We start from the raw sequence: 18626 nt of genomic DNA, 5'->3' as shown, positions 1-18626 counted from the left end.
AGTTTTAAATGTGGTGGAACAGTAAGTAATAAAAATTAAGGCCTTCAGTACTGTTTCTATCATCTTAAACTGCTTGAACTCCCTACTACGGAGACATACAGTTAGCTTCATGAGTACCCAAATGGTAGCAGTGTCTGGTGTCTGTGGCACTAATATGCATCTTACATTGCACAAAAGTAAAAAAATAAAAAAAATAAAGAAAATGTTCTTTTTCTACTACTGAACTTTAACTGTAATTTCAGTGTGTCGTGAAACGTCACCTTAGTGATCTGTATTTTTACAGAGAACAATGTTGAGGTTTGGGATATAAGACTGAAACACTGTAGATGGAATTCAGCTTTACGCTTGCAGGGGTTTTTTAATGAATCTTTGCATATTTTGTGTGCTTCTTGCATTTCATTAAATGAAGGTGACGTGAGAGCAGACATGATGTGAGGACAATTACAAATTTTACTGTATCCAAACCTGGTGTCCTAGATTTTTTATTTTTTTAACTATACAGTTTGTCTGCTTGTCTGAGGATACCTAAGAATTTGAAACCTCATCTGTCTTTTCCATTTGTGTGGTTGGATCGTTAGAAAACATATATGAGTTCAGATGGAAAAAATACTTTCTACTTCAAAATTAGGAATGCAGAGATAAATGTGACTAGTGCTCTGATTCATATGGGCTTGGTAACTTGTAATCAGCTCATTCCTCTCATGCCTTAGTAGACTTAGGTGTTTCTTCATGAAGCTTCAAATTTCTGAGCTGCGTTTATTGTACTGTGTATAATTTGTGGTTTAAATGTCATTAAAAATGTTCATCTATTATTTAAAAGTAAATATTATTGTAATTAAGAAGGAGGATCATAGATCTGTGAGATCACGTTGGAGTGTATCTTAAATATACTAAAACAAACGGTCCATGAAGATAATGAGGTTAATACAACATTTGATGAATGGATACAATATAATCAGTGATTTGCTCATGGTCTAGATTGAGGTACACCTTCTAGGCTAATGTCAGTAAGATTTCATCATCATTACTCCAGATTTAATATACTATTTTCAGTTTTATCATATGATTTTACTTTAAAATAAGCAAATTCTTCTTCAAAAAATAGAGTTATTTTAAAAAATAGAGTAAAAAACACCACTATTCTGAGCGTGCAGATAAAATACTGTAAGAGTGAAGCATGGAAGAATATATGCATAGTAGCATAGCCTGAAATATTTGATGCATATCTCAATTTTTCAGAGAAGTTATCTGAAAAAAATTTGGGTTTGGTAATACTAAAAAAAAATGATGCAAACACTCAGTTTTAGTCAGGATTTCACTGTTCAATTTTTTTTTTCCTCTGCCTCTTTTCTTATCATGTAATAGGTAGCAATTCCTGTCAGTTAAACAATGGTGGATGCTCCCAGCTTTGTTTACCAACATCAGAAACCACCAGGACTTGTATGTGTACAGTAGGCTACAACCTTCAAAAAAACCGCATGGCATGCAAAGGTAAAATGGCTTTCAGGATTTATTCTAACTTCAATTTTATGGGAAGACCATAATGAGTAAATAAACTTTATTAATTTCAAATTGAGTAACTATACTTAATATGCTTGATCAAAGCAGTAACAGTGAAATGTCTGTTGTGGTTAGGACAGCATTTAAATTTAGCTTTTAATTTCTTTCTTTTGTTCTGCGTAGATCTTTCTGGAAACTGATAAATACTTTTTAATTTCTTCTAAAAATGTAGGCAGAAAATCAGACCATCTGAGCCATCATCAAGAGCAGTACATATTTGTTCAAGGTCATGGAGCTTATTTTTAAACTAAATTATAGGCTACAGTATCTGTAAGGTTGGGTATCTCATCCTATTGCATTGCTCTTAATATAAAGTAAGACCTGAGTATTTATTTATTTATTTATATATATATAAATCTTTTGCCTATTTGAGGAGGAGAAAGTCAAAACATAGCTTACACCCAGTGTCTTACATTTTGCTCGAATAATACAAAACAGCCTTATGGTCAACATGCCTTACTGTTCTATATATTTAGTGTTATTTATTCCTATGAAGGATTGCTACCTCATCTAGTTAATAGTAGTGTATACATGGAGGCAGCATTAAGCAACGTAAAAGTGGCTTTTCTACTTCTTTACTGCTTTTCCTATGTGACAATAACATGATCGTAACGTTTTTTTATTCATTTTTAAAGTAGTATTTTTACTTTTACAATTTTTCGTAACATTCACTTGTGGGTAATGTTAAAACTGGTGCGTGCTTTTTATTTGAAGTGTATTCCTCCTTTACGTCTAGATATGCTGCTTTCTAGATCGTAACATCTTTTTATGATTAAATTTCACTTCAATTAAGAAGAGGTCGTGAGTCAAAAACATTTTTATTCTGTCTTGAAAATTCATGGATTAAAAACTGACAAGCACTGTCCTGTACATATGTACTTGTTCAGTATTCTTCTTTTTTATTTGCTAGCTAATTTCTTCTTCCTGTGAAAAAAAAATTGTGATTCTCTACCTGAAACTTTTTAGTCCACATTCTTATTGTCTTCTACTGGCTGGCTTTTTACACAGAAATAAATTTTCAAAGAATTGGCGTGAAGAGAAAGGAACTAATTTATGTATGGTAGTTAAAATTCTTTAATAATATGAGTTATGTATCATAATGCTGCATAATTTCCTTTTAACTTAAGAATGTTCTGATACATGAACAGATAAGGGCAACGAAGTATTTATTCCAATTTTGGTTGTCAACAACTAGGTGTGATTCATCTGAACTTGGAATGACTACGTAACAAGACCTCTGCGCAGCAGAATTTCTTCCTACTTAACAGAAATAGGTGCACGTGGAGTGTGATTAATCCAACATGAAAACAGACACTTAAAATGCAGCAACTGCATTGCTCACTAAAACTATGTATTTCTGTCTGTTTTCTGTAATGGAAGTGTTCATGACTAAATGATGTGAGATGAATCCCATGCCTCAAAAGACAGTTTACAGTCTTGAGTCCTCTTTCTACACAAGTTCTTTCAAATTGCCTCTTGCTGAACATGTACAGGAGTTGCAGATGTAAATAGAGAATATTCTTAAATTTCTCATAATTCAAAAACATTTTCTACTCGTTTTATTTTCATTATTCCTAATTACACTAAGTATAAGGTGATGCTTGAAATGGACAGTGTTTCCCTTCTCTTTATAAGCCTGCATTTATTATTTAATTAGAAATACACCATAATAATATATGGATGTTTTTTCAAAGAGATGGAGTTTTCATTGCTGAAAACTATGGCGCAGTTTTGGAGAGCTATGTCTAGTGCTTGTTACTTCCTCAAGTCTTGTTAATCAGGAAGGTGCTCTAATTGGTTATTTTATTTTTCCTATAGGTATTGAATCATTTCTTATGTATTCTGTTCATGAAGGAGTCAGAGGGATTCCTCTTGATCCAAATGATAAAATGGATGCTTTAATGCCTGTATCTGGAACTTCATTTGCTGTGGGCATAGATTTCCATGCAGGTAAGTATTATGTATAGTTTATTGTATGTATCGTAAATATTGTATACTATTCTTGCAAATGAAATCAACCCCCAGTTTTCAAACCTTCTGCGTAATTAAAACTATATTTAAAGAAATTAAAGTTGATTGGTTGTTACAGTGTTAACCACTAGCTATTATTATTTACAGAAAATAGAAAGCCATCTATTATGTACATGTAGTTTTTCAGAGGAGGCATCATGGAGAACTTGAACAGGAAACTGGTGGTTTTACAGAAACTGATCATAAATCTGTAGGAGAGCAGGTTTCATTAGTTCCTCTTTCATAGAAAAAAAAGTTTGTTCCTGTCATGACACTTTTTCTACTGAATTTTTTGTCCTATGTATAGTACCTAGCAGGTGGTTTTGACAGCTGAGTGGGATAGTTTTCTTTCTGTCCAGTAAACCTCAGCCACTTCACTGCAGGATACAAGTCAACTGTGTCTGTTTCTTCTTTTTAGAAGTGGATGCTCTAACAGCCTGCAAGAACAGGCATTTCTATCTTGAGTACACTCCATTCCTTTCCACTGCAGTGTATAAATAGGAATCAGATTTTTGTTTGGCCTCACAAATTTCATATGAAATTAGGAGGTTTCTGTTTTGCATGCATGTGAAAAACAGGACAAACCCTAATGATTAGATCCTGTGTGGTGGGTTGACCTAGGCTGGATGCCAGGTTCCCACCAAGCCTCTCTATCATTTACCTTCTCAGCAGAACAGGGAGGGGAGAAGATGGAAAACCCCCATAACTTGTGGGTCTAGGTAAAGGCAGTTTAATGAAGCAACAGAAAAAGCCATGTGCATGGAAGTGAAGGAAAACAAAAGATGTTATTCTCTACTTTGCATCAGCAGACAATATTCGGCCACTTCCCAGGAAGCAGGGCTCTGGAAGACAAATGTAAATAACAAATGCTCCCACGTTCCTCCTTTCTCTTAGCTTTCAGAACTGAGAAGACATCATGTGGTATGGAATATCCCGGTGGTCACTTTGGGTCAGCTGTCCTGGCTATGTCCCCTCCCAAGATCTTGCCCACCCCCAGCCTGCTGGTGGGGGCAGGGGGGCATATTTGAGAGAGCCTTGGTGCTGTGCGAGCACTGCTCAGCAGCACTCAAACCCTGCTGGGTATCGCCACCTTTCTAGCTGCCAGTATAAGTAGAGCACTGTGAGGGCTGCTATGGGGCTCAGCCAGAGCCAATACATCCAGAAAAGTAACTGGATACATCTGCCACTGGTACTAAAAGGTGTCTGAGTATCTTCGGGGTCATTTGGAATTTTTTGGTTAGTTTAAAGAAAGAAATCTGTGACCAATAGTGACCTGAAAACATGTTGTTATCTCTATATTTTTAACCCATTGTCTCTTTGACCAGCCTTCCTTCTAAACTGATATTCTTATAAGCTTTTCTGTTACCCATTTGGTTTACAAATGAGCAGTTTAGAAATAAAATTTTAAGTTACCTATGTTATATACATACAGACATTGGCTTTCTGAAGCATACAATTATTTTGTCATACTCCATTGTCTGTCATTTTGAAACAAATTCTGCCTGTAATTCAGCATTGGAGATCTTAAGTTTTTGCTTAAGTGTATGTTTATATATGCCTTCATATTAAAAACAGACCTTTTTCTGCTAGTTCTGTTTGACTTCATCACACAGACATCACTAATCTTTTGTTAAGAGGTTAGGAGTTACATTAGTTAACATCTTCTCTCCTTTTGGCCTGCCTTCTCCACTGATGCTCTTGTACCTTGTCGTGGTTTAACCCCAGCTAGCAGCTAGGTACCACACAGCTGCTCGCTCAGTCACTGTGTCCCCCACACCGAGTGATGGGGAAGAGAATTGGGAAGGAATGTAAAACTCAAGAGTGGAGATAAGAACAATTTAATAATTAAAATAAAATAAAATTGGAAAAAAAGATAATAGTAATAATAATGGTAAGAACAACTATAATGAAAAGGAGGGGGAAGGGGAGATGAATGCAATCCAAAGGGAAGTGAGAAAAGAAAACAAGTGATGCATAATATAATTGCTGGCCACCCACTGACTGACGGGACACCTGAGCAGTGACCAGCAGGCCCCGACCAACTACCCCCAGCTTACATACTCAGCATGATGTTCAATGGTAATGAATATCCCTCTGGCTAGTTCATGTCACCTGTCCTGGCTGTGTCCTCTCCCAATTTCTTGTGCCCCTCCAGCCTTCTCCCTGGCAGGGCCCGAGAAGGGAAACGTCCTCGACTGAGTATAAACATTGCCTAGGAACAACTAAAAAGATCCGTTACCGACATTGTTTTCACACCAAATCCAAAACACAGCACTGCACCAACTAAGAAGAAAATTAACTCTATCCCAGCTGAAACCAGGACATGTGTCTGCTCTGCCTTGCAAAATTCTGAGTTCACGCAACATTTTACAGTGCCCTCATACTTGCATGTTTTCGCAGTGACAGCTTATATATATTTGTAGTGACAGCTAATGTTCAGAGCTTTCGTTATATCATAGGTATAGTTCAGTCACAGTCTACTGAGATAAAAAATCACTTAAAAGCGAGTGCCTTTGTACACATATCTTAGGTGAGAAAGACAATGATACAGCTGATTTCGCCTATTCCTGGAAACACATAGGATGACAGAGAAGTGGTGGCTGCACGTGTTTGTGACAGAGTACTAAGACAACGCAGTTGGTTTTCCAGGGATTGTATTTTTTATTATGGTATACTTAACCTTAAAAAAATATAATTTATGATATGTAATACAGAAATCTGAAATTTGACCTTTGCATTCTAAAATACTGATACTAGGATTTTGTTAGGGATTTTTCATCTAGTGTTTTCTTTGGGTTTGGGATTTTTGTTTTTTGTTGTTTTTTTTTTTAGCAGAGCCTACTTATAGGATATGCTAGCTCCTTCTTTAAAGACGTTTGGTTTTAGTGTGACTTCACTAGTCAATATCAAATTAATATTTTGGAAGAATAAGATGCATGTACTAATTTTTACCTTTTTGGAAAAATGAGATTTGAGGAAGGATGAAATTGAGGTTTGCCAGCTTGCGTGATAATCAGTTACAGCACAAGAAACATGAGTAGGATTGACAATGACAAATGCATTGCTAAACATGAATGTAAATCATCTCTAGCAGTGAAATCACAAGGGGATACTGTGTTATAAAAAGTTACGATACAGCTTTCAACTACATTTCAGCTTAAGCAATTGTTTTTTCTCAATTTTATACCCTACCTTGAATTTTCTGAATTCATTCCTAAAACCTTTGCTCATCAAATAAGATTCAGAGGGGAAAATGGAGGTACTTTTCAGTTTTTATTTTGAGTTTTTTTAATTATTGACTATTGCTTGCATTTCATTCTTAATTGTGAAACTTTCCCAAATTTTGATCTACTGTCAGTAATGTTTAGGTATGCAAAGTGGCTAAATTACAGTATAGTGCATTATAGTTAAAAGACTTAGGCAATATTTTTTGCAGACATGAAAGACCTAAGATAAATACACCTTTTATCTCCCTGAGTCTTGGTACTTCAAACTTTTCATTAAAGAACAAGTGTAATTTTGTCCTTTAGAATTTTTCAGAAGTCATTGGGAAGTGGGGTTGCCAGTGTTGTTTAAGATACAGGTTTATAACATTGAGTGTGATCCTAGTAGCCTTTCATTTTGGTATTGTTAAAGGTAATCACATTGATTCTGAAGCTGCAGAAGACTTTTTGATAGTATGTCAGTCAAATACTCACTGTTTTTTTCCTCTTAAAATTGTTCCAGGAAGCTCACCATTCTTTTTACCTTAATATCTGGTTTGCATTTGTTGAAGTCATTATTTCAAATGGTGGGAGGTACTGTGTGCTTAAGTGTGGTCTGGTTGGAGGAGAATCTGCGTGGCAGAGAAACACTACTGTATTTGAGGCGTTAAGGGCATTTTAAGTATTGAAGAAACGAGAACATTGTGTTTAGTGTCAGAATGATGGTCTTCAAACTGATGGGTAGAACTATGTCTGTAAGAAAGAGATTATGTTCATCAGGAGACACTACCTTAACTCCTGCTGACTTGGAGGGCACAAACTACTTAATGAGGAGTAACATTTCTGTCTAAAGTACAATACAGAGCAGTAACATTAATGTTTTCATTAATAACAAAAAGCCTCCATAAAGGTGGGCTGATAGTTAAAATTGTTGATATTTTTGAAATAATAAAGTGTTATTGCTGAGCTCCTTTCAGTTCTGCAGCAGTTAATCTCAGAAACAGTTTAAGATTTGCAAGATTTTGTCTCAGTGAAAAGCAGAGTCTTCCCAGTCCCTCACTGAGTTTTGCTGAACTTAATGGGAGCTGGGAACCCAGAGGTGTTCTGTCACATTTTTCCACGCTTCCGTCTCAATTGTCTGTCCCACTCATGCTATCATTATTCCTCCAGGTGTTTGTATCTGTGGTGTACGTAAAGGTATGTATAGGTGGGAGGAGAATAGATTTTACTCTCTTTGTCAAAATAAGCATTTTGAACATTTACAGACTAAGAGTTAATATTCAGCAAATACTTCATATGTTGAATTTTGAGTTACAGGATTTTACTGGCAAAATACTAATGCATTAAATTGCATTAATTTTCAGGGATAAGCTGCCTGCAGACTGTAGGCATCAATGTGAGGCCATGTTTACTAATACTTGCCACTTATTAAAATGTTTGCAGAAGCTGCATGAAGCTGCAGACAGTTGTTTCTCATTTTGTGGTGACTGTTGTGTCCAGGTAGTAGTTCTCTTCGGATTCCAGCAATAGAATAGCTACTGAAAGCACCAAATTGAGTATAGGCCTTCTTTCCATCTATTTGAAGCCAGAACTGACTTCAGGAACCAGATGCTGAAGGGAGTTTCCATCTCCGTGTCATTTTCAGAAGTAATTAGGAAAGCAAAACAGGTTTGTGCGATTACAGTATTAATAGTGCTACCTGACAGAGACAGCACTGACACACAGATCTGTGAAAATGTCACCCACTTTTTTAAGTGAACAGACTACAACAAAATAAAGGCCAGTTGCTTAATCTGAATTCGTGTTGGCTTCTTCTGCATGGCATGCATCTTCAGTGGTTGAGTCTTACTGAGAATGTTACTCCATGTTTTATTGAGATACAGAGAACTTTGTTTATTAATAGAAAGGAACCCATAAAAATTGCCGTATCCATAAAATCAAGGGTGTTTGTCGTTTGGATCATAGCATCTGTATCCAAGTGCGAACCAAAATTCAGCAAATTTGTATTTGAAACCCAGAGGGATCTTTATTAGTTTGTTGACAACAAATTCCTTGGCTACTTTCACACAGTACAGGAAAAGAGTATAGTATGCTCTCTCTGTATATAGCTGTGTTTAATGAAGATTTAATTCAGGATACAAAATTTTGGCAAGTAAGACAGAAGACTGTAAAAGAATATCATTTTAAGGAAGTGATGTGTTAGCTGAGGTTTAGTATCAGCGTATGGTTGGGTAATTATTATCTTTGCATACTCAAGCTGTTATCATTTACTATTAAGGATACTTTCTAGAAGCGGTGAACTGCATGTACTTTGTGGACCTCCTCCAATACAGAAAATATTACTTGAGTTTCCCTGGTTAGTTCCAGTCTCAAAACTACTTACATAATTTTTGTTTGTAGAACCAATATATTCTGCTTTAAAATGCTGATCATTTTACAGGAACACTACCAATTAAATAAAAATCCAATCTGGCAGATGTTAAAACCACACTTCCTGTAATATTTATCTTGGAAATGTGTTTTCCTTGATTATTGGGAAGTATTTCTGTATCTCTTGAAGTTATATCTGCGCATCTCCATGATTTTCTATGTCCTCACCATTCATGTTTGTACATGTATGTAACTATTAGTTACTTTCTACCTATTTACATTCAGGTCAGATATATTGTGTATTAAGGAAATGTTGATCATTAGCAAAACAAAGCCGTTTCATAAAATACTGCATTTTACAGGAAGTAAATAAGTAATTTAGATAGACTTTTAATGGCTGTTTTGTGTAATTATATATTTTAAAGAGAGAGACAGGGGTTTTTTTTTTAAAAAAATGGTTTTATCTCTTTAATATGTGACTATCTGGAAGCAAATCCAGGTAATTCAGTTGTTTGAATTTTTTGATTACTGAAAACTACTACTTTCAGATGACAAGACTACCAAATCATTTCTGCTATATACATTAAGATTCAGTCATGGAAGTTAAACCACAGAGATCTCTTGTTTCTTACAACAGTTTCTAAGCTGTTATGTGGATTCTTGCTCACATGGCTGACTTAAATAGTCATAGCATGAATACAAAATGGTTTATTTTTATGGAGATGAATTAGAGTGGAATATGAAATACATAAAATTCACTTATAGAATGTCTTATCCAGTTGGTAAACATAATAGATATTTTCAGATGAGACTTTTTAGTAATTTTGTATATCTTGTATTCCACTGAAGGGTGTTCAGCATACACTTGCACACAATTGTAGATCAGTATCTTATTGTTGAATGTATATGCAGCTAGTATTAATATCCATCTAGTTCTTGTACTTATTTGAAATAAGTAGCACAATACATGGCTCCCATATGTGATAATCAATCTATATATTAGAGGTACTTGAAGTAAGAATTTGTCATTTGGCTAGGGTTCTTGAGCATACAAAACTGGTTTGGTCTATAAATTGAGTTGTCTGCGTAAGTTTTGTTTTTTCTTTTATACATACATACATATATATATATTTACACACACACACACTTCTATGTGTATATATATGTATATATATATATTTATATATCTATGAATATGTATAGTATATAAATAAGCAACACACACTCTTTCAGAATTTGAAGCAGATATATAAAGTGTGGGAAAAAAAAGAAGGAACAAATATAGTTTATCTCCAAGCAATGTCTTTCCCAGGCAAAACAGCCCACTGGGGAGGTCCCCAGCAGATGACTTTGAAACCAGAATGTGGGTTGCAGAATATCTGCATTGTTAACTCAGAGCTCTGTCAATGGAAATACTTATAATTCTGCTTGAGGGTCAACAGTTTGTTTGCCCCATCTCCTTATTAAGGGTACTTTGTAGCAACAGAAAGAAATGCATGTCTGAGCTTTGGCCACTCCACATTGTCAGCCTGGCTGACAAGTTTAAGTGGTCAGTGAAAACAGGTTTGTACTCTTAAGACTACATAATGGTCCCTCTCTTACACCTTATATGCAGAATGGCAGGGAAGACAGCTGAAATGCCTTAAAGCACCAAAAAAGACTCACTGAAAGCTGTCAGGACATTTAAAATAAAAGATTAATTGTGGTTACAGTAAATTCTTTATTTTCAGTGTATCATTCTCAAATGCAACATTTTTTTTTCTAGTTAATATTGTATACTGCCAAAAATCAATCTGTATGATTACTGAAGGAAAAGACTGTAAAGGCAGTTTTACACTGCGTTTTTTCAGACTCCTGAGTATTTTGGAATGGGGGGTTAATAAACAAAATGATATGTTTTTCAAACATTATCCTATTAGAAAAAAAAAGAAAAAAGACAGCATATTTATTGTGAGTTTTAACAATGGTAGTAGCTTCCACCTGTTGTTATATCCCTGTTCTGTTCTATGTGCAGTACTAAACAACCAGCAGAAAACCTGGAATTCTGATATAATCATTTTAAATAAAATTTAAAAAGGAAAAAGAATGAGTAATTAAAGATGATAGTTTTGATACCATTCTTTTGTTTAATCTAAGGTTATTAATAAAATTATAATTGACAGTTTTTACAGTTACTGATGTGGATACTTGGACTGAAGTAACTGAATTAGTCTCAGAATCCTTGCTATGTATTTTATAGGAAATGATACAATCTATTGGACAGACATGGGTTTCAACAAAATTAGCAGATCTAAACGAGACCAAACATGGAAAGAAGACATTGTTACAAATGGTTTGGGAAGAGTTGAAGGCATTGCAGTGGACTGGATAGCAGGTAGGTCTTCACCTACTTCAGGACTTGTCATGATTTCTCCCAGTACACTCTTGTATCTTCAGCTCAAGATTAACTTGATTTGCTTTCATCGCTAATTTCTAATATTCTAAATGTCTGGATATTTTTCTTTGAAGATACAACCACTTGTTTTTGTAGTGTTACTACAGACAGAAAAAATACTTAAATATCTTGGATGCTATTTATTAGATGAGCAGTCTCAACTGGGACAACCACAAATACAAGTGTATACTTTAAAATGAAAGGCTGAGTAAGCCTTAAAATTGCAAATAAAAGACACATATAATTAAAATAAAGCAGTTAGTTTCTGGTCCTAACTTAAGCACTTAAGATTTAAACACTTTTCAAGTAGTCTTTTCTTTTTCCAGTAACTTAAATGTATTTTTTCCTAGGTAACATATATTGGACGGATCATGGCTTCAACTTAATAGAAGTTGCCAGGCTCAATGGCTCATTCCGATATGTTATTATATCCCAGGGTTTGGACCAGCCAAGATCTATTGCGGTACACCCAGAAAAAGGGTAACATGTCCATGGCTACTTGCATTTCTTTTAAAGTTTGCATGCTAGCATTGAAGCTCTTAGATAGGTCAATCAAGGCCATTGTTCTAATGGATAAGCAGTTAAAACCAAAATGTATCGTATTGGAAACTATTGTACTGTCACTAAGCACGGGTGGAAAGAAGTGTTGTTCTTGTCATATGTTGAGTTTTTTCATTGGTCTCTGTATGCATGACATACCGTACTTTCTTTGCAAAACAGTTTTCATTTTCTAAGGCATCGTTTCAACCAAAATTTAGACATTGCTTGGAAGCATGCTTAAATCTGTTCTTAAATTTCCAGCAGATCCGAGGAAGTGACATTAGCTAATGAAGACCTCAATGTCACGATGAAATTGTAGAAAACTGTGATCCTTGGTAGTTATAAAACCTAGTATCGTGTAATATCCCACTACAACAACCAAGGAGATTGCCCAAGGTAGCTGAAAGTAATGTGAGATGAAGCGTGTGGGGAAGAGGAAGGGTTGTCAAAAATAACATCTGTATTTGTTCAACTGTTTGTTGAGAGTAGGGACTACACTGCAGCATTAACAGAAAGAGAGAATGTTGTCACTTTCCAGCTCCAAAATGATTATTAGCAGTGCTACATGTAAAACTGAAGCAGTAAATTGTGCGAGGAATTCCCATCTTTTTTTATCCATGGGAACAGGAAATACACTTTCTCAGGAAAAAGCATATATTCAAGACTTAGTTGATTTAACTGCTACACTTGCCCTGCTAAAACTGAAGCAGTAAACAGTGTGTATCAAAATCTTGATGAAGAATGCAAGCAACTAACTGCCCCCAAACCCAGAGATGGCACTGTAGCTCATTTTGCCCAGATTCAATCAAATCAGCAGCTCAGTATTTTCAGGAAAGCAGTCTCTACCCAGAGGAGTTTGCAGCCATAGTGATGAAGATTTCTGACTTCTCACTGAGGCCAGATTGATACAGTGGTGCAAAGTGTCGTTTTGGATCTTTGCCATGATTTGTTCTAGGAGGATTTAGACTTGGATATCTGTGTATTTTGCAGACCAGAGCATTGCAACAATGTATCGAAGAATGAAGGTGAATGCAGTAACTGGTTTTATTTTCCACATAATGTGATAGCTTTTGCCACAAATCATTACAGCTGTGTTCATATAGCACCACTGGTTGCTTGGCAGTATCTGCTCATAGTTTAGGATTAATACTGTTCTTCAGAGTAGGATCTTCTTCAGATCCTAGTCAGGTTCTGGCTGAACTAGTAATTATATTTTTGTCTTTAATGTACCAGAATAGCATTTTGTTAGAAAAAAATTAAAAATAACAAAAAACTTTTAAAGGTAAGTACACAAAAGCCTAATAAAGTTCTTCTGGCCAGAAGGGTAGACCAAGTTTCTTCCAAATGATGGTTATTTGCAGTGTAATTTTCCTCAACATGCATGCAGTGTGTTTGGTGTACACATACACAAATAGGTTTTCACCCCTTACGTGAAAGGAAGGGAAAAGCTCCCATGCAGTCCATGAGGACTAGGTGCAGCGGATGGAGTTTCTCTGGACAATACTTAAATATTAAAATGATATGGATTATATAAATAAAATCCATTGTTTTCAACTAGAAATGGTAAAAAGTATAGTGAACACTTCTGCAGTATTTGGAGAGGAAGATGGGTTGTAGCTGAGATCCAGCATTTAACAGTTGCTATAGGGAAAAGTAAATGCAGAACCCTTGACAGAATATTTCCTATTGATAGGAAAGTTGTTTTTTTACTAAAGTGTGCGTTGTTTTATTTTAATGACAATATTATCACACCATGCTTTCTCACTCAACGGTTCGTAGTTTTACTTTACCAAAATGTTAAGTATGCACATATTCAGATGAAGTAATAGCCAGTAATATTAACAAAATTATTTAAAAAGAAACAGTTCCTGTTTTTAAGTTAATGGATATTTAGAGATGTGATGGAACCATCATCTTAGACCTTAGAATAGGATAGGTTAATGCCACCAAAAAGCAGTAATTAATACCATGTAGGTAAAATGTAATTTGGAGGTTAAATTATTGCAGTTGAAACAATAAAACAGTAAAGAAAAGAAATAATAACTGTAGAAATGAACTCGCTTGTGAAACATTCCTTAGATGTCTTAATCTTGTTGAGTTTTATAGTTAGTTTTGGATGCATTTAGAATGCTTAAGAAAACATAGGAGCTTGAGAGGACCACAAATTAGTAATTGAATAGAGTGGTGTATCTTCTGTGAAGGTAGGTTAGCATCACATATCTCTCTAATATTGTGCCGCAAAATGATATCTTGAGGTGTCTCCAGTCCAAGTTACTTCAGAAGGATAGCGATGTTTTGCTAGTGAAGTACATGGTATACCTTTCTACGGGAAGATTAAGACTTTTTCACCCTCTGTGTTATTGCCGTATCTCTTTCCCTTTATGAGGCAAAACTTTCAAAGTTATTCCTCCCCCCCCCTTCCCCTGACTTCACATTCATTTCTCTTGGAGCTTGAGTTGACAGCTATAAGAATAGAGACAAAAATAGCAGTTATTAGATCTCGTTGAATCTGCCAGTTATACCAAGATGAGAAGCAGCCAGCATTCAGCTGGCTGGTAACATAATTTATTGTTACTAAGGCAAAAGTTAAGAATGTGTAGTCATACAGAGAAGTGCCTTTGTCCCTCATCAGGTATACTTACTCATAAAACATACACTTGGCTGACTTTGTTCCCCACCTCCCCAATGAAATAATAGTTTTCTGATCATGCTCAGAATTGTGATTGAAATATGGAGTTAAGCTCATACTGAAATAATTCTTAGACTTTGAAGATACCTTATTAAAAAAACTTTGCGAATTTAATTTTTGTTTGGGGGGGTTGGGGGTATGGAGTTTAAACTCTGATTTAATTTTTTCCAAAGACATTTTTGTGAGGATTTTAGGCCGGCATCAAATTTCCATTACTTGCATCTCTATGTCAGCTATGTAAATTATATGTTGGATAGTTCTGAAAGAAGTTGATGTAGTTATTCTAGCATTGCAGTATACACACCAAATCTTGTCAGTAGCATATTGCTACCTAAAAAGGTCCAGGAATCAAGTATTTTAGGTGGTAGTTCCCAGACCTTTTAAGAAGATATAGGAAGATCAAGTTTTTCTATACTAGTTAATGGCTCTTTTAATTTATAGATCAATATATTTATAATCATTAATCCTTTAAGGGAGCTTTAATTTGCTTTACATTTTTGGCAGCTATTCAGGGTTTTCTTTGGAGGATTCTGGATTCATTTAACCTGCTAATTATATTTTTTAAGTGTTGGTTTTGGTTTGGTTTTGTTCTTTTTTTTCTTAGAGTAACTGGTCTAAGGAAAGAGCATGAAATGTTTAATTCAAGTATATTGAATGCCTGCCTTTCTGTAGTAATTATTTAGTTGATGTCCTGTGTTAAGAAAGTACCTCTGACTAGACACCTGAAAGCAAGTTCAGTTCTGTTTAGAGGTGCTGTTAGTAATCTGGTCAAAGCTGTATTAAACTTAAGCAGTGATTTTGGATATCCAGCTAGCTAATACCATCTAGTTTTACATTTTCAAAACATATTTTATATTTAGCTAATGTAGCAGTTCAATTTCCTAATGTATATATAGTTAGTATTCATATTAATGTTTATGTCAAGAAGTACAAAAACAAATTCATTTTCATTATAGCCTGAACGCCCTACAGTTAGAGCCAAAGTAAGGCAGACATTGTTTCAGAAGCTAAATTTTATGAGCTCATTATAAGATCCATGTTTGTTCTCCTGTGTCCCATTTTTATCCCTCTTTATTTCATGTATCTGCAGTCATGCAATCACATACAGCTATTTAACAACTTTTTGGTATAATAATACTACCCGACTCCGGGGTGGAACTGGTTAGTAAGGCACAGCAGATTTCTGTAACCTTTCAAACCAGACTCAAACATACATTCCACACAGATAAAACAACAGAGAATGGTTTTATATGTTCTGTTCCCTTTGTGTACAGCATATTACTAAACAATGTTTTAGTGTGCTCTTATGAATATTAGCTATGAAAATTATTCAGGCGATGAGTAATATGCTGGGTCTCTACATTATCTTAGAAAGAAATTTCTTTCTCAGAATACATATATATATATTTTGTGTGTATGTTATAATGCATTTTAACACAAATATATATACATGCATATATATGTTTGTAGACACATAGACCTTTACTTAAAGCTATTCTGTAGGTTTCTGTTCAGTAAAGGAAGTGCTCTGTATAGATTAACCGGCCTCATTTTGCTATACCTAAAGCAGTAGATTGAGAAGTAGGTCAAGGCAGAAGATCGACCTAGCATCTTATCCCAAAATAATGATGTTACTGTGCCAGTAAGTACACAGTAACATAAAGCTAGAGAAGTAAGATGTAGATTCTTCCCACGAGCATTAGGGAGAGTAGGAAAAATATTTTCTTCCCAATTAAAATCCTTTTGCTCTACCATTTCCCATAATGCTCCTTACTGCTACATATTTAAAACATTTTTAAGTTAGATATCTTGTATTATCACATTTGTTAGTAATTAGATGCCATTTTTTTCTTAATGTGCTTTTATTTTTCGAAGCACAAAGCTGAATTCTTTAAGGAATAGAATTGCATATTGACTGCTCAAATACAGTTTTCAGAATTACTTTATATATATCATTAGCAAAAAATCTCTCAACAAAGTGTTCCATGAAACAGTTATAATACATTTATTTGCTTAAAGTTGTTTAGAGACATGACCTTTACCATGTTTTTTTAAATACGTATTTATTGGTAGTGGTGCATTTTATTTGCAATTGAATTATAGTATTGCATACTTTCAATACTTACTTTGAGGCTAAATTTTAATTGGTAATTTCTACAACATTGCAGATATTTATTTTGGACAGAGTGGGGACAAACTCCTTGCATAGGCAAGGCACACTTAGATGGGTCTGAGAAGGTGGTTCTTGTGAGCCTGGGGATTGCGTGGCCTAACGGGATTTCCATCGATTTTGAGGTTAGTTCCTCTGTCTTCCCATATATGTTAAAGTGTACAGTACTTGTTATGTTTCATTAAAGCCAGTTGGTCTTCCACTTTTAATGTAATCTTAATAACTCTCAATTAAATACTTGGACAAGACTGTTGATATTTCCTTTAAAATTAATCTTTAGGAAAATAGATTATATTGGTGTGATGCTCGTACCGACAAGATAGAAAGAATTGACCTTGAGAGTGGAGGGAATCGGGAGATTGTGCTGTCAGGGAGCAATGTGGATATGTTTTCAGTCGCGGTGTTTGGAGCTTACATCTACTGGTCTGACAGGTAATTTATTTTTCATAAGTATTTGAGTCTCAAAATGTTATTTCAGTGCCAGGTGCTTCACCTTTGTAGGATTAGCCATTCCTTAGCAAGGTCACAGAATGGATCACAGAAACCTATGCAGTTCCCAAAGAAAGGGTATTTCTGATGCTGGAAGCTAAAGCATATCAGTGTCATAGATGAGAACAGGTTTCTTCACCTTCTCTGAGGTGAACTCTCCACTGCCCTGCAGTCATTTGTTTGGTGTGAATTAGTTGAGGATTGTTGATGAGACATCTTCAACTTTTTTGGCAGAGCACATGCAAATGGCTCTATTAGAAGAGGCCACAAGAATGAGGCCACGGATGCTGTGACCATGAGGACTGGCCTTGGAATAAACCTGAAGGAAGTGAAAGTCTTTAATAGAGCACGAGAGAAAGGTTGGCTGTTCTTAAGGATGCTATTAATTGTTTTAATATCACCTGCTACTTTTTATGTATATTAAAGCATACCAAAAGTTCAGTAATCACTGATTTTATCTCCACTTTTTACTCTTGAAGTATTTTTTTATTCTAAAATTAATGTACTAAAGAAAACATATAGTAAAAAAATTCTACTGAAATTCTTCTGTGAGTTTTAAGGAGAAAATCTAAACCCAAACCACTTCCTATCATTCCAGATGTGGTGGGCTTTATTTTGTTAAAAAAAAAAAAACAAAAGAAGGTAAAAGTCTTAGGAATGATAGGGACCTTGAACTGTGCTTTAAAGAGCAGTAAACTCTGGCAGTCTCATATTTCTGTTGGAAAGCAAACCAGAATTTTTATTCACAGCTAGAAATTCCAATCTTCTGTGTTTCAAATATATATTTCCTGTAATTACTTGGTTTTCAGTCCTGGTATTTTTGCATGGGAAGAAACTTTGTAAATAATCAGATTTCCTTTATATTCAAATTGTTTAGCAAATTCAAGAGAGAAAAATTATCATTTAATTCCTTTGATTTGTAGTATTGATGGTTAAATTTTATTCTCCACTACCTTTGACCAAGAATACTGTTGCTTTTAGCTGTCTTTTTCCTCCTAAAATTCTGGTTTTGAAGATACTCTGAAAAACTTATTTTAGTGAGCAAAGGTGGTTAAACGTCTACAACAATTAATGATGACTTCCTCAGAACAAACTGCTACCAGGTTATCCAGACAAAATTTTCCATAAATAAATTCAAAAAGAGAGGAAAAAAAAAAGTTG

At 34.9% G+C, this 18626-nt stretch overlaps 1 protein-coding gene across 1 annotated transcript in view; it reads left to right on the top strand.

The window, feature by feature from the left end:
* The window catches only part of LRP1B (LDL receptor related protein 1B), a 470805-nt gene that overhangs the window by 270986 nt on the left and 181193 nt on the right, over nt 1-18626 (top strand). The window contains exons 32-38 of the mRNA XM_027815297.2: nt 1366-1491; nt 3379-3510; nt 11383-11517; nt 11928-12057; nt 16975-17101; nt 17257-17408; nt 17700-17824. Coding sequence (XP_027671098.2) covers nt 1366-1491; nt 3379-3510; nt 11383-11517; nt 11928-12057; nt 16975-17101; nt 17257-17408; nt 17700-17824 — 927 coding nt within the window. The remainder of the gene's footprint in view (nt 1-1365; nt 1492-3378; nt 3511-11382; nt 11518-11927; nt 12058-16974; nt 17102-17256; nt 17409-17699; nt 17825-18626) is intronic.

This window comes from Falco cherrug, chromosome 8 (genome assembly GCF_023634085.1).
Source record: "Falco cherrug isolate bFalChe1 chromosome 8, bFalChe1.pri, whole genome shotgun sequence".
NCBI lineage: Eukaryota > Metazoa > Chordata > Aves > Falconiformes > Falconidae > Falco > Falco cherrug.
This window is presented reverse-complemented; position numbering and strand designations above follow the sequence as displayed.